Source organism: Odocoileus virginianus, chromosome 4 (assembly GCF_023699985.2).
Source record: "Odocoileus virginianus isolate 20LAN1187 ecotype Illinois chromosome 4, Ovbor_1.2, whole genome shotgun sequence".
NCBI classification, from domain to species: domain Eukaryota; kingdom Metazoa; phylum Chordata; class Mammalia; order Artiodactyla; family Cervidae; genus Odocoileus; species Odocoileus virginianus.
The window spans coordinates 83,627,932-83,649,957 of NC_069677.1; the positions used below are offsets into that span (position 1 = coordinate 83,627,932).

At 46.8% G+C, this 22,026-nt stretch overlaps 1 protein-coding gene across 5 annotated transcripts in view; it reads right to left on the bottom strand.

Moving 5' to 3' along the window:
• MCM3AP (minichromosome maintenance complex component 3 associated protein) overlaps window positions 1-22,026 on the bottom strand; it is a 41,346-nt gene that overhangs the window by 16,048 nt on the left and 3,272 nt on the right. For all 5 annotated transcript variants that reach the window (XM_020877036.2, XM_070466920.1, XM_070466921.1 and 2 more), the window contains 17 exons: window positions 21,790-22,013; window positions 19,588-19,666; window positions 19,212-19,356; window positions 17,708-17,898; window positions 15,605-15,744; window positions 14,048-14,245; window positions 13,442-13,710; window positions 12,014-12,176; window positions 10,195-10,355; window positions 9,275-9,516; window positions 8,851-9,056; window positions 8,167-8,267; window positions 5,304-5,435; window positions 4,883-4,996; window positions 3,646-3,798; window positions 1,923-2,120; window positions 28-96 (listed from right to left, as the gene is read on the bottom strand). In XM_020877036.2, the coding sequence (XP_020732695.2) occupies window positions 28-96; window positions 1,923-2,120; window positions 3,646-3,798; window positions 4,883-4,996; window positions 5,304-5,435; window positions 8,167-8,267; window positions 8,851-9,056; window positions 9,275-9,516; window positions 10,195-10,355; window positions 12,014-12,176; window positions 13,442-13,710; window positions 14,048-14,245; window positions 15,605-15,744; window positions 17,708-17,898; window positions 19,212-19,356; window positions 19,588-19,666; window positions 21,790-22,013 (2,785 nt within the window). The remainder of the gene's footprint in view (window positions 1-27; window positions 97-1,922; window positions 2,121-3,645; window positions 3,799-4,882; window positions 4,997-5,303; window positions 5,436-8,166; window positions 8,268-8,850; window positions 9,057-9,274; window positions 9,517-10,194; window positions 10,356-12,013; window positions 12,177-13,441; window positions 13,711-14,047; window positions 14,246-15,604; window positions 15,745-17,707; window positions 17,899-19,211; window positions 19,357-19,587; window positions 19,667-21,789; window positions 22,014-22,026) is intronic.

The following is a 22,026-nucleotide window of genomic DNA, read 5'->3' on the forward strand; positions in this document are numbered from 1 at the left end:
CAGGCAGGGCGGGCAGGGGTGACCAACCTCAGCAGCTGCTGGTGGAAGTGCTGGACCTTCATCTGGTGCGCCACCATGTCCCTGAGCCACCTTAACCTGTGAAGGAGGGACCACACGAAGGAGTCCCACGTGAGGCCCACTCAGCACCCACGTGGGAGGCGGACAAGCATCTAGCGATGTTCTCAGGGCTACTGATTGGGTAGCAAGTGTCTCCCAGTGGGCAATACTCAGGAGACCGAGAACTTTTTCTGATGAAGAAATAGTTTAGTCAGAGGACTTGTTCATTTCACAACTACCAAACAGTTATCTACTGTGTGCCAGTCATGGCAGATCAGCAGTAAACAGACAAAAATCCTGCCCTTATAGAACACATGCTGCCATAGGGAGAGAAGGGCCCCTGTAGGTAGACGGCGTGGCAGGCGCCGTGGGCAAGCTATGGACATACACCGGGTGCTCAGAGATGACCTGGAAGACCGGAAGGAAACAAGCGGAGCCAGCATGAAGACTCCCAGGGGACAGGCCAGGCCATGTCAGGAGTGGCCATGGCATGCACACAGAAGGAGCGCAGGGAGAGTGGTGGGCTAGCCAGGAGGCAGATGCAGGCCACTGTGGAAGGACTCAGAGAGGAGCCCAGGGAAGTCTGTCAGGATGGCCTGACCGCGGTCGTGATGAGAACACCAGGCTGTAGGCACCAAGGGCAGAAACCGGCACACAGACAGGTGGCTATGTGAGCAAGGGCTGGGGGTGGAGGTGGTGAGGGGCGAGCTGCAGGGTGGTGGGTCTGAGTCCGGAGGTGACCCAGTGCAGGGAGGTCAGACCAGCCCTGTGAGACAGAGGAGCACTGAGTGCAGCGGGCCAGGAGAGCAGGTTCCAAACTCGAGCTGGGGACACCAGGAGGAAGCCTTGGCTGCTCAGGCATGAAGGGCGCTGTCAGCATGCAGGATGGAAAGACTACAGGGAAAGAAGCGGAGGAGAAGAAGGGGCAGGGGGCTGGGCTGGAAGGGTGAGGGTAGAGGGACACAGAGAGGGCCGTCCTGATGTAGGTAAAGCAGCCTCGACTCCAGGACGCAGCAGGGCCAAGGCTGCCACGGGTCAGAGAGAAAGAACCCCGAATGCCCAGACCACACACAACGCATCAGAGACAGGCTTGCGCTGCCACCAGGCTGCTTCTAGACGCTACCCTGCTTCCAGACGCAGGCCCAGCACTGGGAACCTGAGCAGCTGTGTAGTTTGTCAGCAGCATGGACCTGGTTCTCAGAGGGAGCACCTCGTGACAGCCTGGGAAAGACAAGGCATGCCCTAAGGCCCTAGCACAGGGGGCTGCTGCTGCCCCTGCACATGACCCTCCTTGGCCCCTCACCGGGAGGTCCTCTCCAAAGGGAACAGTGGCATGGTCTGAAGAGAGAGGTCAAGCCCTGCGGGGCCAGGATTGCACAGCTGAAGCCAGAACCGGGGCAGGGTTCCAGGTACCCGTAGAGTGGCCAGGAGGAGTAGCAGAGAGGGCCATGCAAGGGGACACAGAGAGGCAGCCTGTGAGAGGCCAGACCAGAAAGTGGAGGAAGAGCTGCTAAAATGCTGCTTGCTGCAGCAGACCCAGGATGGCAGAGGGGACGGGATGAGGGTGAGGCCAACATGGACCTCTGGCTCCAGTCACGAGAATGGACGTGAAGCGTCCTTGAGTCAGGGAGGTGAGGAGAAAGCACGTAATTCCAGGTAATTCGATTGGCAGGACCAGGAGTGTTTTAAGGGGAAAAGGTAAGTGAAAACACAGCAAGTAGAGCAAGCTGCACTCCAAAAACGCAACTCTCCATCTGTCCTCACTGCCTCTGGCCCCACGTGTCTGCCCTGTACCACACACGCATCAATCCACGCTCCTAAGGCCAGCTGGGCCAGGAGGCACTTGGGAGGCCCCGGGTGCTGACCTGGTACAGGAGACGCCCACTCTCCCCGCGTGGCCCAGGTCCAGGAGGCCCTTCGCCAGGTTCTCCTTCGCAATGGGGCACTCCGCGCTGGGCACCAGAGCCCTCAGCCGGTCGTTCACATCCACACAGCAGGGTGCCGCAGGGAAGGCCCGCATCTGGCGCCTTAGTTTCTTGCGGGCTGCGACAGCTTCTCTCCACCTGGAGGACACACATGACTAGGTGTTGTAAAGGTCTGCCACAGGACAAATGCAAAACACCTCCAGCATTAAGAAAGGAAACATCTTCTGCCAACATGTTTAGGTCTATTTCAGCAACAGATCTCAAACTGAGAAATTAATCACAACTAAAGCTCAGGTGTGGGGATGCATGACAGAGAATGAGTGGTGGGGGGCAATGAAACTACTGAACCTAAGAGTGAATGCTGGGGGCTTCCCTGGTGGTCTAGTGGTTAGGAATCTGCCTTCCAATGCAGGGGACACAGGTTTGATCTCTGGTCAGGATCTAAAATTCCACATGTCGGGAGGCAACTAAGCCCCTGTGCCACAACTAGAGAGAAGTCCACACACCACAAAGAAGATCTGACACAGCCAAATAGATAAATAAATATTAAAAAAAGAAGTGAATGCTAAACAGTGTTTAAAGGTCAATTTGCTGATATGTATACAAACACAGATACATGTACCCTCTGACCCAGCAAACACCACCGACAGGAATCTCTCTCCAGACACTCCAGGCATGTGTGTGAAATGTCTGTACAAGGGTGGCCACTGAAGCACCCTCTGTCATAGCTAGAGAGGAAAAGCCACACTGAAGTCCAATGAGGGGCCAGATACTGCCCAGTGCATGGATGACAACGCAGAGGGGCCACTGTGCTACTGCGGTCAGGCCTCCACCTTATGTCAGAGGGAGTCAAGACAAGTCCAGCGCAGAGCAGTGAGCATGCTCCCACCTGTGCCAACCACCACACAAAGCTCCGAGGTCCTCGTGGAATGGAGACTCATTTCTCACTAAATCTCCTTTTGTACAGCTATAGCTATCAAGCACACTATCACTTTAATTGTTATTATGAAATGAATCACCCTTCATACATAACCCATGTACCCCCATTTTAAAGATTAATGATAAATCAAACACCTACATCCTTCCATGCAATGAAGAAGCTGTGGCCACAAGCACCCACGGGCCCTGCTCAGTCACACACCCTCTTGTTCCCAAAGGTAACCCCTGTGTCAGCTTTATGTTTGTTATTTCCTTTCCTTTCTTTAGGGTTGTACTACTATTCATAAATCTAAAACAACCTATTTAGTTGGAATAGACTGTTTAGATATTGTACACATTTCCCTAAGAACTGTTTCACTAAAATTAACTAAAAATTATGTTTCACTAAAATTTTGTTTTTACTAAAAATTATATTTTTACACTAAAATTTATGTTTTCACTAAAAATTATGTTTTACAAATTCATATATAGGTGTACACAGCTATCACTTGGCTTGTTCATGGCCATCTCCCGGTGTCCAGCACATTGGGTAAACAGCAGAAGGCTGCCTATAAATATTTGTTGAAATACAGAACAGTTCCCCCATCCCAATCTAATTCTTTACTTAGTTTATAGCCCTTATGAAGGAACATGTTACATGTGTGTATTATCAACTGTGAAAGTATAGTCTTGGTAAAAGAGACTGTATGTGCACTGACTCTATTTGTAAGGACACGAGACTCACCGTTGGAGATACTTGCAGAAGCACTGAAGCTCCTGCAGGGTCTCTTTTGCAGTCTGGAAAATTTCCTCCCCAAGAAACAAGTCCACCAGATGGGCAAAGACATCCTCAGAGCAACGGGCCACACGAACCCTCTGGTCCATCTCCACTGCACTCCTAGGGAACAGGGTGATCGATCAGCATAAGAGACACTGCACCCAAGGCCCCACAGAGGGCTTGCCTGGAAGTATACAAGTCCACGTCCTTAACTCTAAAATGAAATCATGTCGTCACCATAAGAAAAGCTCGAAGATTTTATTTCATATAAGGCACAGACATCTGAAAAGATAGATGGAAAAAGAACTAAAGTGGTACAGGGTATAAGGTTGTAGATCCAACACAGCCCTTATAAACAGTCAAGAAATAAACCTTTATTTTATAGTTAGAAATTTAATTTTTAAATGGTCATTAAAACAACTAAACTATCTTCTCATCAACAATATCTGATGAGAAGTTTATTATCAAATTTATTTAGCCACAAAGTCAAAGAAGCTCAGAAAGCAAGATGCACTTCCAATAGCTATCCTCTACCGTGGGTAGAGACATCCTGGGCCTGAACTCTAGTTCAAGTCTCCTGGAACTACAGAGAACAGCAGTTGCCCTGCATGTCAATGAGTCCTAGGTGCTGCTATCTCATAACCCTTCCTGGGAATAAGAGCAGACAAATACCCATCATTTGTGAGGTCTCTTGCTATAGGAAGCAGTGAAATAGACTCCCAACTAATAAAAATGGAAAGAAACATTCAATAACACACTCTGCCTCCTAGCTGTGTCTCCATTTGCACCAGAGGCTGCAGGCTTGTCCCAGAGGAAACACAAGGACAGATTTCCCAGCACAATTGAACCTCTTTCCTGAAGCTTGACATTGAAGTTCTTAAGTGAGATAACGCAAAGGGATCTTTTTGACATATGAAACAAGGGAAAGGATCTTCTACTTAAGAAAAATGAAGAGTGTGGAGAAGACTGTCAGCAAATTCTTTTGCTAACGGACACATCCCCAAGCCCAGGGCAGGGTCTACAGGAAGATGACAGTAGGGAGGGCCCCTCCGGCAGTAACAGACAGAAGCTCAGGGAGGGCCTGTTCGTGTCTAGTTAACCAGCAGATACACTCCACATGCAGATGAAAGCCAGCCAGCCTGCGCTAACCCTCCTCCTGCCCACCCGTGCGCCTTACACTGCAGGACACCAGAGCTTCACTTACTTCAACTCCTGGGAGCAGGTTTCTCTCACACATTCTGTCACCACAACTTCTGTCAGCTCTGCGGCCAGGTCCTGGCTCAGCTGAATTAACACCAATTCTCTCTCTTGTTTTAACCTAAAGGAAAAAGAAAAAGAGCACAAGAAATAAGAGTCACCACCCTCTGTGACCTTGCAAGAGGGGATTTGAGTTATGCTGTCTGAGTCGGCAGACCTGACTCCTCTGGTCCCAGCAGAAGGTCACACAGCCACCCCTACTCCCATTCCCCTGACCATCACCCACACCCTGGGCCACAGTGTACGAAGGTGCGGGGTGAGCTGTGAGTCCAACTAGTGCAGCGGGCAAAAGCAAGAGCATCCGAGGCCGCGGAAGGCTCTCTTCTGCAGCCACGCTGCCCCAGGCACAGCAGGGATGAGACACTCGCCTCTCCTCTTCAGCCCTCCGCCTCTCTTCCTCCTTCTGCTCCCTTTCCTGGGTGATTTCTTCAGTTGCAATGTGCCTCAGAATGCCTGTGGTTGTAGCTGTTAACAGCTCCTCCATAGCAGCACTGGAAACACTAGACAGAGCAAAGTGGATACTGTTCTAAATAAATAATACAAGCCACACACACCATATTACTAGACTTCTAACACTGGCAAGGAAAAAAGTATCTACTTGGTTTCCATTAAGTTGATGCAAAAGTAACTGCAGTTTTGCATTGTGGAAATCTGCAGTTTGATATTGGAATATTCTTAAATGTGGTTGTTACAGATCATTTTAATGCGCATTTCTTGCTTTATGATTTTTTGCTAATGACTATTTGCTGTTTATTTTATATTTATTTTAGACTATAAAAATGATGTCAAAACAAAAAAATTTGAGTGGTATTTTTTAAATTTTTTAATTTATTTTTTGGCCATGCCATATGACATTTGGGAGCTTAGTTCCCTGACCATGGATCAAACCCACACCCCCTTGCAGTGGAACTACAGAGTCTTAACCACTGGACCACCAAGGAAGTCCCCTGAGCGATTTTTTAATCCTTATTCTAAGGAAGACAGAAACAAATGGAGAGACGTCCATGTTCACAGACTGGAAGAAGACTTAATACTGTTAAGATGTTAATACCACCCAAAGCAATCTATAGATTCATTGCAATCACCAACAAAATCCCAATATAACTTTTTGCAGAAATAGAAAAACCCATCCTAAAATTCTTATGAAATTTAAGGGGTCTCCAAATAGGGAAACAATCTTGAAAGAGAGAAACAAAGATGAAGGACTCACATTTTGTGATTTCAAAACTTATAACAACTTACAACAAAGTCATAGTAATCAAATAAAAACAATATGGTATCATAAAAACAGACATTCAGACCAATAGAATATAGAGCCCAGAAAGAAATCCTCACATATATGGTCAACTGATTTTGAACAGGGATAGCAAGACCATTCAAAGAGGAAAGTATACTCTTTTCAACAGCAGTGCTAGGAAAACCATATACCCACATACAAAAGAACAATGTTGGATCCTTATCTTACACAATATATAAAAATAAAATGGATCAAAAACAAACAAGAGCTAAAATTATAAAACTCTTAGAAGAAAAATAGGGCAAAATCATCACAACACGATTTGCCAGTGATTTCTTGAATATGCTAACAAAAGCACAGACAACAAAAGGAAAAAATAAACTGAACTATATAGAAATTAAAAATTTTTGTGCATCAGAGGATGCACATTCAAAAGAGTGAAAAGACAATCCATAGATTGGGGTAAAATATTTGCAAATCAAATACTGAATAATGATTAATATCCAGAATATGAAAGAATTCCTACTACTCAACAACAAAAAAATTCAAAAACGAGCAAAAGACTTAAGTACATAATTCTACAAAGAAGACATACAAATGGACAATAATTACATGAAGAGATGCTCAATAAGATTAGTCATTAGAGAAATGTAAATCAAAACCAAGAGTTACTACTTCACACATTATAATGGTTATTACTTTAAAAAGAAAGAAAAGGATAGCATGAATTAAAAGGATGTAGAGAAACTGGAACCCTTGTGCACTACTGGTGGGAAAGCAAAATGGTGCTGCTCCTATGAAAAATAGTTTGACGATTTCGCAAAAAAAATGTAAAATAGCTCACATGATCCAATAGTTCTACTCCTAAGCACGTGCCCATAGGAACTGAAAGCAGGGGCTCAAACAGTTATTTGTGCCCCAATGTTCATAGCAGCATCAGTCACAACAGCCAGAAGGTGGAAATAACAGCTTATTAAATAGCACCAGTGAATAAATAAAATGTGGCATGAATATGTATGTGTGTGTTTGTGTGTATGTATGTGCATATGTTAAACAGAATATCATTCAGAAATAGATCTGGGAGTAGATAGTGGTGATGAATACACTACATTGTTAATAAAGCTAATGCCATTGAATTGTGCACTTAAAATGGTTAAAATGGTAAACTGTTATGTGTATTTACCACAATAAAAAATTAAGCCCATGGAAATCATATTTATTTTTAACTCCATCAAATAGAAAGTATGTTATCTAATTCTGGTATATAAAAAAAAAAAGAACAAATCTATGAAAAATACTGATCCTTTTATGTAACCTACATTTATACAGGTGAAATAATATCCTTTCTTATCAGTGTGTTGCTTTATATGTACTAGAATTTTTAAAAGAAGTTTGAAATCCTTAAGACAGCCTAACTTACTAATTAATCAGATTTTAATTAACTATTAACTACAAAAGCTGCTTAGGAGTTTAGAAAGATTTTGGTTATTAAATTTATCAAGACTAGATTCTTAAAGTATTACACAAAATCAGATTTATAAAATCTGTAAATGTGGTCTGAAATGCCAAAGGAAATTTTATCATGGTATAAAATGCAAATGGTATCAAATGCTTAAAGGAATTTAATCTGCCAAATTTATAAACTGAGACTTAATCTAAGATCAAGTGTTTTTATTTTTTAACAGAGAATGAACTACTTACCACTAGATTTTTTACTATTAGATTTTTAATCATGTTTAAAATTTAAAAAACAAGTTTCTAATTTACAACTTTAATAAACCTAATGCTGCTCAAAACGCGCACACACAGAGAAAGCACCTGCAAACACCACACACGGGTCAGGAGCGTGAGGGGTGCCCACCTAGTGAGCAGGACCAACATTCGAGCCTGCGCCAAGGGAGAGCTGTGCTCACTCGTTGAGAGGAAGCGTCTGGAGGGACAGTAGGCGGCCCCGAGAGCAGACAGCCTCAGAACAGGAGGCGCACCGCACTTACCCAAGGGCTGTGGCTGCAAAGGCCGCCCCGGCGGCACCGACTTCCTCACAGTCACTCTGAAGAACCTCCTGGATGAGCTCATCCACCACTTGGGCCAGGTCCTAAGGGGACGGCAGAAGGGTCAGGAGTGCTGGCCAAAGAAACACTGCCTCAGTCCACACCCAGTTTATCCCCAAGCAATCCACCTCTACAGCCAGGAGCACTGAAGATATTCCATGAGCCACAGAGACATCACAGGACGTCCCACCTGGGTCAGAAATTCCTGCAAGACTTCATCACTGGAAGCTCTTTGAAGGTGTCTAAATGACCCTCACACAAGGCATGGTCATGCACACCTGGTAAGGTTTCCTAATAAGCAGGAGCCTTCTGGACATGACAGACAAGCCTGCTGCCTGCTGGACGACAGCCGTTCAGACGGCCCCAGTGCCGCCCCCAATGCTGACACAGCTTCAGCTTCTGCGGTCCTTCCTCGCTACCCTTCAGGTCTCCTTGTTCCCCAGTGAGGATGGTGCCCAGCGCCTGCCCAAGCAATGTGGTGGCAAGATAAAGTCTCACACCTGTGTGGGGTGCTCAGACCTGGGGCCATCCACCAGGGGCACACTGACCCCAGGGACACAGACAACGGTCAGACTGGACATCAGACACAGCTGGATGTTTGCCCCCAACAATGGCAGGATTCCTTACCGCATCTGAGTAAACAGGCACAGGCTTTGGCGGGAGAAGCTCTGACTGCATGGGGGGCTGCACAGGGGGCTGCAAGAGGCTGGGCGCCACGCTCGGGGGCAGCACCGGGCGATGTGGTGGAGAAGCCGACACCGGCAGCGGCTGCAGGAGGAGAGCTGGCAGGGGCTCGGCCGCCTCTGCACCACACTCCTCTGCTCTCCCCGCGCCTGGAGGAACAGGCAAAGGCGGGCATCAGGGATAGGCCCAGGCCACCCTCCTGAGCAGACCACCACGGGGTGCCTCCTGAGCCATGACCGGGTGCCAGGAGCGCTTTCCCAGTAGGAACCCAGCGCCTGCGGGGCCAGGAAGCCGTTCAGGCGGCACCCCGCCGGTGTCTGCCCGGCCCCAGGGTGAGCCACTCTCCCGAGACCGTGGCCTCACTCACCTGCCACGTCCAAGCCAGGTCTCTGCATGCCCGAAGGAGGCTCTGCGGCCAGGCTGTCCCCGATGTACTTGTTCTGGGCATTGAAGCTGCACACGGGGGTGTGACGGGGTGTGGGGGGCAACGGCCCTCCATTCACAATCTCCCCAACCGACACCGTCAGCTTCCTGGTGATGAACACCGACTTCCTGGCCTTGGACAAGCCCTCGGGTTCCAGGAACGAGGATCGGTTCAGCTCGACACAGCTATCAGACCACAAAGAACCCATGGAGAGGCATCACACAGGCAAGAGGCCGCCCTCACCTCTGCAGACCCCTAGTCGCCATGCTGCCAGACAGTCACATGGAAACGTGGGAGGCGGCAAAAGTCCAGCCCATAGCACCCACCACCGCCAGCATCTCCATGTGATACAGGAGTCACCTGGCCTAGTTGTCTGTACCCCCAGGTAGAATGACACCTGACTACAAGTGCCTGGCTCATCCCCTAAGGGCAGGTCTGCAAGGCAGCAGGTGTGGCCTGTGATGAGAAGTCAGAGGAGATGGGGGTCAAGGAAATCCCAGATCCAGACACAACAGGCTGTGAGCCATGTTCTAGAAGAGGGTCCTCAAATTCCACTGTGTTCTCAAATCTCTGATTGCAGCAGAGACGACACCCTGGCCAGTCGGAGAGGCCATCTTCAGGGACCAAACAAGGAGGCCCCAACCTCAACCTCGACCATCAGGTTCTCAAGTAACCTGTGAAAAGTTGGTGGTCTGAACCTCACCCTGCCGGCTGTTCCAGGCCTTGCCCTCGTGCCTGTACCACAGGGAGGCAGCCCATGGCATGTGCCTTCTCCAGGGCCTGGTGAGGCACAGGCTCTTCCCGGCCTTCCCAGTAAAAGGGAAGAAAGGAGAGCAGCCCCACGCCTCTGCCGCGGTGCTTACCCGTCAGAGACAGTGAGGCCGTGGCAGTTGAGGAAGTCTGTGGCCTCCTCGCCGTCTCTGAACAGCAGCATACGCACCACACCATCCAGGGGGAAGATGGTGGAGCGCTGTGTGCTCGCCGTGTACGCCACATTGAGCGCTCGGAGAGCATCCTTGCGGATCTGAAAGGAGAAGCCAAGTCACTGAGTCACAGCAGGTCGTGTGCCCGTGACCAGAGTGCTCAGTTCCTCTGGAAAGTACCCTGGACTCAGCTTAGTGCTCACTGGGCTGTCTGCTCTTCAGAAGATGCCCAGAGATGATGCAAAGCAAACAGCTTCACACATGGAACTGGTTGGGCCATGAAGACTTTATAAGAAAAACTAAAAAACAAACCACCCACCAGCAGGTGCGTCTTCCACTCAACACAAAGCTGTGTAGGTGCTAACACTCACCACGGAGACGATGGGATGCCATGGAAAGTGTGTGACGTGAAACGGAGTAAAAGCTGTTTCACAGCATCACACTGAGCGCTCCACAAACACAGAGGGAAACAAGAAGGCGCTGACAAGTCAGCTTGGGCCCAGGGCTCAAGTGATCCGCCCCCTCCTCTTCAATGTCCTTTAACCAATCCAACCCCGGCTGACAGCGTTATTTCAAGGCTGGCATTGTCCATGCCAGTGTCCAGCAATGAACAGACAAGACCCCTGTCCTCACAGAGCTGACGTGGCAGGACAGACCAACACTGAACAATATGTGTGTACAAAATGCAGAGTGCATTCAGCAGTGACAGTGTGACAGGAAGGACAGCCAAGGAGGGGGAACAGGAGCGCTGACGGGCGGGGTGGCGAGGGCGGACCCTGCCGAGAAGGATCTGGTTCTGTGAGGAGAAAGACGGGCAGTGAGGACAGCAACTGCAAAGGCCCTGAGGCAGGAGCGTGCTGGGGCTGGAGGGTAGGAAGGCACCGCTGTAGGTGGGGAAAACAGGACCCTGTGGCTACTGCTGGTGAAACACTTTGTTTCTCTAAAAAAAAATGCTTAGATTCCTTCTTAGTTTAAAATTATTAAAATGGGTACAAATGGTCAACATTCTAGTAACATTAAATACTCATTGTAAAAATACTACCAGTTGTATTTATCAACTGCATGGAGTTCCCCAAGTGCACTTTGTTAGAAATCCTTTCATTTGTTCCAGAATTTCTGTTCTCTTGGAAACTGTCAGATCTGACAATGAGCAAACTTGTAGATTCTTTGCCTGGGATGTGATAGTGGGTTTAGTCACTGTTTACAGGAGGACTTGTGACCAAAGAAGAAAAATGAGCTGGAGTCACAAAACCAGCCAGGCAGGTTCCCAAGAAGCCTGATGCAGCCTCCTCCCTACCCCACCAGCCCAGGTGCTCCTGGCGAGGGCCCCAGGGGTGCAGGGGCTGCTGTGAGGTGGCAGGGCCACTGCTTTCTTATCCTCCCCAGCTGCTTCAAGGGTGTTAGACCTGACTGTGGGAGTCTGAGACCAGGATGACACTCTACGCAAAGCCCAAGGTAAGAGACTGGTCTTGCCCAGTCTTTGTAACCCCAGTGCAACAAACAGCAGGCACTTCAGATATTTACCAAAATGAATTTAGCATCATCAGGCTCACTCCAGAACTGAAGACAGACTACACTTGTTAAGTTCTAGCTTAGAGGTCTGTGCATGTGGTTTGCTTTCTGGCTTCTTTGTTCCCATGGAAAATGATAGTGCTGAACTCAAGTGAGAGTGTTCTGAAGAGACCTCTCTCATCTGAACCAGAAGAAGAGTGTTTCCCAGTGCATGACCTTTTCCTTCCAGGACAGTGACAATACTCACCTGATTAAAGTAACAGTGCAGAAGACAAGCGTTCAGATAAGAAGCCGACTGGACCAGTTTAAAAAATCGCACAAAGTTATTACTGTTCAATGCAGCAAAGGCCTGAACGGCAAATTTCACCTCGGGGGAGTTTCTAACGGCAGAGTGGAACTGCTGCACCTCTCTGTTAACCAAAGGAGATAGAAGTGCTTAGAACGTGATCTTTCATGAGACAAGATTTCCACAAAAACAGAGCTGACAGTAACATAAGATCTCAACTACACTGAAGTAGAAGGTCTTGGTGGTCACAGTGCCAGCGTGTTCATGGCTCACCTGCGTCAAGGCCACCGTAACTCGGGCTGGATTGGCAACAAAGGCATTCTTTAAAAAGATGCTGAATAAACAGACTTGTGCAATAATTTGTAAGAACTGATTATCAAATCAAAGAGTTATTTTAATGCCAACTGACTGCCAGCTGCCAGTGTTTGATGATGACGCTTAAGAAACAAAGTTTAACTTTGTCTTGTTTAGAAATAAACTGATTTGGGGAATTCCCTGGTAGTCCAATGGTCAGGACTCTACGATTTCACTGTCGACGGCCTGGATTCAATCTCTGGTCAAGGAACTAAGATTCTACAAGCTGTGCAGCAAGGCCAGGGGGGATAAAATACTGATTTGACTGCTGCTGCTGCTACTGCTGCTAAGTTGCTTCAGCCGTGTCCGACTCTGTGCGACCCCATAGACAGCAGCCCATCGGGCTCCCCCCATCCCTGGGATTCTCCAGACTGAATTATTCAAGATAGGAAACAAAAGCTTATCATATATGAAAAGACTACACAGCCATTTTCCCTGACTAGTTTATCCCTAAGGCGTAATTTTAAAACTTAAAATCAATCACACACTTAAGATATTCTGTAACCAGGTTCTCAGGGAAAACACTAAGTTGAAAACAAATTTCAACTTCAGAAAATCCAGTTTACCAACAATAGGAATGGAGGGCCTGGGGACTCTAGTATTCCTCACAGAAATGTCTACAGGTATATCACAGCAAGGTTTAAAATTCATTCATGATATCCCACCCTTAGCACTTCTGTTTCACACCATTATTCCCTCTCCTGTGGCTAAGATATTTGAAGAGGTCTGAGTGCACGTATATACTACTCTGATAGGGGACCCACTCACTGAGCGCAGTCTCTCCAGCTGACAAGGAGACCTGGTCCTCAGGAAGCGTCTGGGGCCCACTTAGTGTGCTCAGGTACTAGTGGGCAGCCCCAGCCTCCCCCTCGGTAGCTCAGCCCCAGGGGCTGCAGGCCGAGCCCAGCCTTCTCACTAACACTGACACCAGAGCGTCCTCACTGCCGCCGCCACCACTCATCCCGAACACACTCTTCCTGGTTACAGCCTGCCTTTCCCTACGGCTGAGGCTGCCTTCCGAGTTGGAAAGCTCACCTGAGGATGTCCCCCTTGTTGAGATTGAGTAGGACGTTGTAGCCTTGGAACTCTGCCTCACTGGCACAGAACACGCCCTTGTTTCTCAGGTCCTGGTACATCTCCTTCAGACTCTGGAGGCACTTGGTCATGTTCTCGTTGTTGATCTTGGCGTCGAATGAGGACATGGGCTCTTCACACATGAAGTGAGCACAGTGGATGTGAAACCGGGTGCACTTCTCAATCAGGGACACCGTCACTGGGTCACACAAGTGCTGCTGTGTGATGTCCTGGACACAAGTGAGGTGGGATAATTACACGTGTCACACACGCATGCCGGCACACACCTTACGTACACACTTCTCACATACACACAGGTCTCCACACATCTCCAAACGTAAGAATCAACTATTAGAAAAACCATGATTACCTGAATTTCTCAGACTTCAATTTGAAACAAGCATGAAGCACATTTTAACAGGACTTTATAAAGATTTTAAGGAAGAGTGTTTTTTTTTGTTACAGATGAAATGTAACTGAGTAAAATGACAAGAACTCTCATTTTCACTCTAGACTTCACGTGTGCTTTCTAGTTTTTCTAGCTTCCTCATCGGAAGTGGCTGGTACCTTCCGTATGCCCCGCGTGCGGTTCCACAGGAAGTCGTACCAGTCCCGCAGGCTGCCCTCCGTCTGGTCCATGATCTGGGTCACCAGGTAGTCCATGGTCCGGCTGAGCACCGCCGAGGGACGCAGCTCGTGGGGCAGGGGCTCCTCCTGGTCGGCTGAGGAGCGGCTGTATTCCTTCACAGCAGCCGCGTGGTCCACCTGAGGGCGGGGAGTAGGGACGAGCAGCTGAGTGGCAGGTGCCGGGCCAGCCTCCCAGCTGCTGTACCCGGAAGTGGGGAAGACCACACACACACACAAGGTCAATACTACAGAATACAATTTTAGAACACAAAGTTTCTATTTGAAGGTAACAATTAACATTAAAAGGCAAAATAAAGAAACCTGCTTTTGGCAAACATGACCAGGAGTGAACAGGCTACCACATCAAAATGCAGAGGAATTTAAGTGAAGACACACCTGCTGGGGTGTGACAGGTGAAGGACTTGATAAAGATTTTAAAAGGTCTCAGCCATGCTCATATACCAGGTTGTCTATACAGACCAGAAATGGAGCTGGCAGTGAGGAGACAGGAAGAGCAGCACCAGGGTCCGGGAAAGGACCTCCAGAGGCCAGAGCTGCAAGAAGAGGCTGGAGACGTGTGGCTGACGGTGGAAGCAGAAAAGCCACAAGTCCCCGCCCTGGGCACCCTGCAAGCTGGTATCACCATTTCTTGGGGCAGGAGCCCTGGGCCTCTGCCTTGACAATTGCCACCTTGCTGAGGACCCCAAGAATGGTGAAGGCAGCCGTAAAACCCCCAGCCAGGAAAGGAGGAGAAACCCGAAGGAAAATTAACAGAGAGAAAATGAATCTAAGATGGTGCAGATTTCTGGGGAAACAACTTGGAACATGTGGCTACTCATGTTCAGGAACCTTAAGAAAAGTCACACCTCTGGTACAGCCCTTCATTCCTGGAATCTATCAGAAGGAAGGAAGCTGAATACCTTAGAACCATTACACACAGCATGCCCAACAGTTAGTAACAATGGAAAATCAGAAACAGCCTGATGATTGCAAAAGGGGGAGTTCTGAAAGAGTTACATAATCAAGTAGTGTGCCTACATGTAAAGTTTTAAATATTTATAGAGAGTTTACCATACAAAAGAAAATGCTCAAGATAGAATTTTAAGTGAAAAAGATTCATACAAAATACCTAGAGCATAACCTCAAACACACAAAACACAAACATAAAAAAGGAATAAAACTGTGAAAAGCAAAAAGAAATGGAAATTATTTTAATTTCTGAAACACAGATTTGTATGTACTTCCATAACTTAAGGAACCATGTGGTCCAGTCACCTTACATAAGACTGCTTCATACATACCTCATGATACAAATAATGGAATAAATATGATTGTTAATAGCATATCCCCACCACATTCTAGCAAAGCAACCCCCAAATCAAATACGTGTAGAAATCGCGAAACCAGCCTTCCCTCCCCAGCACACCCCGCTCCACCCCAATGATTAAACATGGACAGCAGCCTGGAGAGCAACCCCACAGGGATGCGACGCTCTACCTGGTCAGTGCCTGGGACCACTTCAAACACACTCAGCTGGCTCCGGGTCTCCCGCATGTACCGTTCCTTCTCAGGACACATATCCAGGCACGTCCCAACAAAAGTTCTTGCTTTGTCCAGGTCGGTCCTTTTCACCCGAGCTAAACAGAATCAAGTAAAAAGTAAAAATGTACCACAGTTACTGGGAAGCCAGAGAAGTGCATTTTCACAATGATAAACAGAGAAATAAAAACAAAAATTCTTTTCCTTTTCTTTACAAAGGCAAAGAAATCTAAAAAACACTACTGGGTCTCAGAGAAAGGAAAGCACTGCCTATCACACCAGGTGACAAGCCACCAAGACCCATGAAGACCCTACAGGGCTTCTCCTCTCCGGGTGGGCCTCCAACAGGCACAGACCTTCAGGGCACACATGGGTCTTTATGGCTCCTATAATGACCTTAATGATAAACAATCATGCTGCAATATTTTGTTCAAAGGATCAATCTGTTAAAAGAAAATATTCAAAATATGCCAGTATTCCCAAACTCTCAGTATTTCATCATGTTTTTAACAGGAACCAACATAATGGAAGTTAGCTGAATCCTGACCTGAATAAACTACTATTACCCACAGAACTACAGTTACCAAAGTGTCTATTAAATGAAACGAAATGCAACAACCTCATAATTCAAAACATTCACATCTTATTTTATTTTTAAAAGTTCCAATATCTATTAATGAATCTTTTGGGAATACAAAAATCACGTCAATGACATAACCTATGGTAGCAGCTTTTATTACTGTGTTAAGGAAAACATGTCATTATTCCTGTACCGCTTCTACAAGATCCTACAGCTAAAATTTAATTCTGAAAAAGACTCTGCAAAAAAGAGCACAGGTGCTGTTTTATTTTTGGTCACTGTACATATCTTTTAGTGTTAACAGGATATCTGATTTTTTAATAGGTTTTAAATACATTCACATGGTTTAACATTCCAAAGGTACAACATCCCAGATGGAACCCCATGACCCTACTCCCTGCTGTCCTGACCAGCTATGTGAGTGATCCTTCCTCACCTCCAGACTTTACACACACAGGCCAAGTATACTCACATGTATATGGACACACACACGCCCCCTTCTGTACACTTCCCACACCTTGCTTCTTCCACTTCACAATAAATACTCAACATTTTCCCATCAAGAAACCCCAGTCTTCTTTCAGGCTGTTTAGAATCCCACTGTGTGGACAGTCACTTTCCAATCTTTGTCATCACAAACAACCTTGTAAACATATCACACACTCATGGGGCAGTTTGTAGGTCACACTCCTGGGTGTGGAATGCTGGGTCAAAAGCACTGTTCCCCTGAGGCTGGAGACACTGCCGACTCACTCCTCCGAGCAGCCTGCCCAGGGGTGGGGCGGTATGAGACCTCTCCATCTCTCGCTGCCATGTGACGGGCAGAGAGCAGCTGGATCTTTCCACTTTCCATCCACATGTTTAAGAGGTAACTCTTTTTTTTTTTTCTTTTTGGCCATGCTGCGCAGCTTGCAGGATCTTAGTTCCTTGACCAGGGATATAATCCAAAGCCAAAGCCGAATCCTAATCACTGAACCACCGGGGAATTTCTAAGTGTCAACTCTTGACACTTCCTTTTCCAAACCTCTCAGACCCTACTCATTTTTCTCCTGGATTTGGTCTTTTTCTCATTGACTCTACAGGACTTTCTGTACCTGGGAATCAGCCTTTTGTCTGTCATGAGTTACAGACTCTTCCCCTGGATTGACATCTTTTGTAGTTTTATTTGTGGTGATTTCTGTTAAAATGGAAAATTCTGATCTTTAATGTGTGCTTTCTCAATGGCTAAAAAATTGCCCTTTAAATTATTTAATCCAGCATGTATCAATGGTGTTGGCTTTCTTCCAGAAATAACATTACATGACAAACACACCTGCACTGATTCCACACCTACACTCAGCCTCAGTAGACCAGAAAGCAGCAGGGATCACACATACACATCACAGGTCCCAAGACCCAAGAGCAGTGGTGTCCCCAGGCCAGGGTCACCCCTCCCCCCACAGCTGCCGGGAAGACCTCCTCCGCCGAGACCGGCCCCTCACCTTGCCGCATGACCCTGTCCCTCTGGTCAAGTAGGCGGTACTTCTCCTCCGACGTCTCAGCCACGGTGCCTATCAGGGGACTGAGGGACAGCACACACGGCCCGAGGCCCTCGGAGCCCTCGGAGCTCTCATCGAAAGGGTCTTCCTCAAACTGATGGGACTTCAGGAGACTTGGCTTCTTCACAGGAGAGCTAGAAGGACGGCAACATGCTAAGGGCTGTATATCCATCAGGTGTCTGGATCTTTTCCACATCCAAACACTTCTGCTATCGTCCTAGACACCCGGCTCCTCTAAAGTTGGACAGCAGCCAGCACAGAGGGGAGGCAGCCGTAACACCACCAGAGATGAGCATGAAGGCTCACGTCACTCACAGGTTCTCCCCTTTAAACCGCGATATAATCCATGGAATTCTCCAGCCAGAATACTGGAGTGGGTAGCCTTTCCCTTCTCCAGGGCATCTTCCCAACCCAGGGATCGAACCCAGGTCTTCCTCATCACACGCAGATTCTTTACCAGCTGAGCCACAAGGGAAGTCCAGGAACACCGGAGTGGGTAGCCTATCCCTTCTCCAGCAGATCTTCCCGATCAGGAATTGAACCAGGGTCTCCTGCATTGCAGGTGGATTCTTTACCGACTGAGCTATCAGGGCAGCCATGAAATGAATTACCTGTAGATTTCTATCTTAAAGACATGAAACTAAGAGTGAAGTAAAAACATTTCAACACCATGAGGAAATATCATGCCTACATGTTTTCAAACACAGCTTCCCTTCAGTAGAATGATGTACTGAAAAGAACAGGGCATTCTGTGAGCTTCCTCATTTCTAGCTGGTTTTCAACATTCTGTGAATTTGAATGTCAAAGAGGTTGTAAAGAAAGGAAAAAACGAAAGCAAATCAGCAACGGAACTATTAACTGCAAAATGTGCGGAAAACTATCCACTGACCAAAATACGGGAAAGCAGGATTACACAGAAGCTGGCCTGCTGTGCAAAGGAAGGCGGGGGTCACACAGGAGTCCCGGAGCACAAGCCAACGGGAAGGAGGGAAGCGCCTCAGGGAACGGAGGCTCCACACAGACACAGACACAGACACAGACGGGGAGGTCGCTGAAGTGCACGCGGTGTGCTGGACCTGGCCGGAGACCGCACAGGGCTATGTGGTTACAGCCACGGCTACACGTGACAATCAGGAACATGGTGTGCGGCCAATTACACATTCAAGGAGAAAAGCGATTGTCTGTGCACATATACATCACACAGACTGCATGACAGCAACTGCGTGGGCTGCAGGGCTGAGGGAGATGAGGGGCCCAGGGCAGCCTCCACCGCCCCCCACCAGGTCCTCTCCCCATCCCTCAGCCCCTATCCAGGGGTCAGCGATCACCCACTTCCCTTCCATGCTATGTCACAACGGCTATGAAGTCCCTCGAGGTCAGTGACAGGAGAAGCCAAAGAACCCACTTGCCCTGTTAGAACAGTGGCATTTGGAAGGACCAGCCACACCTTTTGCTCAGGAGGCCGCCAGTCGTAGTCCTCACCCCAGGCTTGCCAAGCGGGGAGTGCTGAAAGGGTGTGTCCTCGGCGCCCTGGCCAGCTTCCCCATCACCTGGCTGCTTCTCCTTGAGGGAGAAGGGTTTCTTATTGGGACCTGAGGATGCAAAAGTCAGGACAGAGTTAATGACACCACAAGTCACTTGACACGGGGGCTTCTTGGGAAAGTTATACTATAATTGTGACAGGATGTTGTTAGAAAGGAGCCCAAGGAAATGAGACACCCCCACCCCCACTTCACCCCACACTGGGGATCAGGCTCACACTCAGCACTCAAAGGCCTTGCACAAAGCAGGAGAGACTGTGTAAAGAACAACTGAAAACTCACTTATTTTCTTCTTGTGCCAGAAGATGGTCATATCTTTATGCAAATCTTTCCCTTTCTTCCTGGCCAGGGCTGCAGATGCCTGGAAGGCAGTCCACAACACAAAGGACGAAGGCATCAGGAGACCAAGGAAACGAGATCAAGCTTTCACATGCATTAGTGGAATTCTGTTCAACAGAGCTACACCTCTACAGCTATGTGTTCTGACCACATCGCCTGCCTCCAGCCATGGCAGCCACGGTCCTCATCTCCCTTACCTGACTTACAGCATGTACCTGCACTTCTCCTTATCGAAATTAATGACTCTGCTGTGATAGAATCCATAAACTTGGCCCTATTGGCATTTGATGAGATAATTCTCACCATATGATTTTCTGAAGAACAAGGGAAAGATGGCCAAGTAACACTTAAACACAAAAGAAACCTGTAGAATGACACATATGGGGTACAATTTATCATAAAACATACATACACAAAACCAACTGTATGTTAGCATACCTATAAATATACCCACGAAAATGTCTAGGAAAACATACACACATTAGATAATTGTGCTGGCTCTAATAGGGGAGAAAGGGGTGATGAGTGGACCTCAACTTTCTATAGATCAATGAACTGCTTACAATGATAATCTGTATACTTAAATATTTTTTAAGGTTCAGATAGAAGAAAAAGGACATTGCAACAGCCAGAAATAATATGACCTGGCAATTCCACTCCCACGTATACACCCAACAGGAGTGAAAGCAGGGTCCTGAAAAGAGACCTGCACTGTCTTCACGGCAGCATTATTCACAGGACCCAGAAGGTCCGTGGACAGGTGGACAGATAAACAAAGTGTGGGACAACCATACCCGGAATAAAGGAAAGAAATACAACCACATGAATGAACCCTGAAGACATTATGCTAACTGAAATAAGCCAGACACAAGAGAATAAATATTGTATGATTCCACTTTTATGAAATATCTAGAACAGATGAATCCATAGAGCTAGAAAGTAGACGTGAGGTCACCAGGGGCTGGGTGAAGGAGGGAATGGGGAGTCATTGCTTAGTGGTTACAGAGCTTCTGTTTGGGAGGATTATAAAGTTCTGGAACCAGATAATGTGATGGTTGTACAACATTTGTGAATGTAACTAATGCTACTGAATTGAAAAAAATCAGTAGAGAGGAAAAAACAGCAAAAGCCCTAAAACTGTGCATATCTGGGCAGAGAACTTGTACTCTCAGGAACCTAAACAAAGGCTATAATCAAAAATAAACGCACAGAAATGCCCATAAGCAGAAAGCTGGCCAAGTAGGTAAATAGGATAGAATGTCATGTAGCTCTTAACAACCTCATTCTAATCTAGACTGTTCGTTGGTTTCAAAAGCTACTAAAAATGACCGCCTAAGAGGTTACCAAACAGGATATGTCGTGCAATCTTATTTGTGAAAAAACAATGTGACTATATATTTACAAAGACGTTATCCAAAATATTCACAGGTGGTATCTTAGAGGATAGAACTATGGGTGATTTTGTGTCCCCTGCCAAAGGACTTTCTGGATTTTTCCTCTATGTTGACAGGTAACACTTCCATTATTTAAAAAAGAATGAAAACATGCTTTGTAAATACCTATAGAATATAATTTTCCCCACAAGAATATTCAGAAAAAAATAATAAAAAGATATAAAGTGAGCAGCTCATGTAAGCATATACACTACAACCAATACGTTACACATGTGTGTGTATATACACATATCAAAGTCAAGGCATAGGAACAATTAACAGCAGTTCTCTCTGGAAGATGGGATTAAAAGATTTTACCTTTCCTGTATTGTTCTGAATGTTTATGAAATCAGCAAATAAAATAAAGTCAAAAACAAAACAAGAAAACTCAACTTTGAAAAAATGCTATGTGGTTACAAGACATTCCCATGTGCTTCAGAGAAATCTGACTTCATGGGAATCACTCACCTAAAATTTCTAGAACACTGCGTATAGCTGGAACCGCAAGTTTTTCACAAATAAATCTAATTTATGAAAAAAAAAAATAGTGGTATTCCAGTTTCTCCAAATTAAGACATTAGAGTACTTTTCTAAATTCTAACAAGTAACTGAAAGATTTTTAAAAATAAGTTTTAAAGTGACAAAGCTCTCTCTACCTTTGCCACTTTAAAGCCTATTTCTTTTCTCACATGAACTTTGTTGGAGTACTCACATGATCAAAAAAATACACCACTGCAAGCTTTTTGGTGCGCCTGGTATATATGCGCTGCACTTTAGCAATTTTGCCAAAGTGGTTCTCCAGAGTGGTCCTGTTATTGAGATAGTCAGGGATGTTCTTGCACTGGATCGCTGTGACTTCAGCAGGAGACAAGCCCCCGAGGCTGTCTGCGCTCTCACTCCTCTTACTCGGACGGCAAGGAGTTCCTCTTAGAGAATCTAGGGGGTCAGT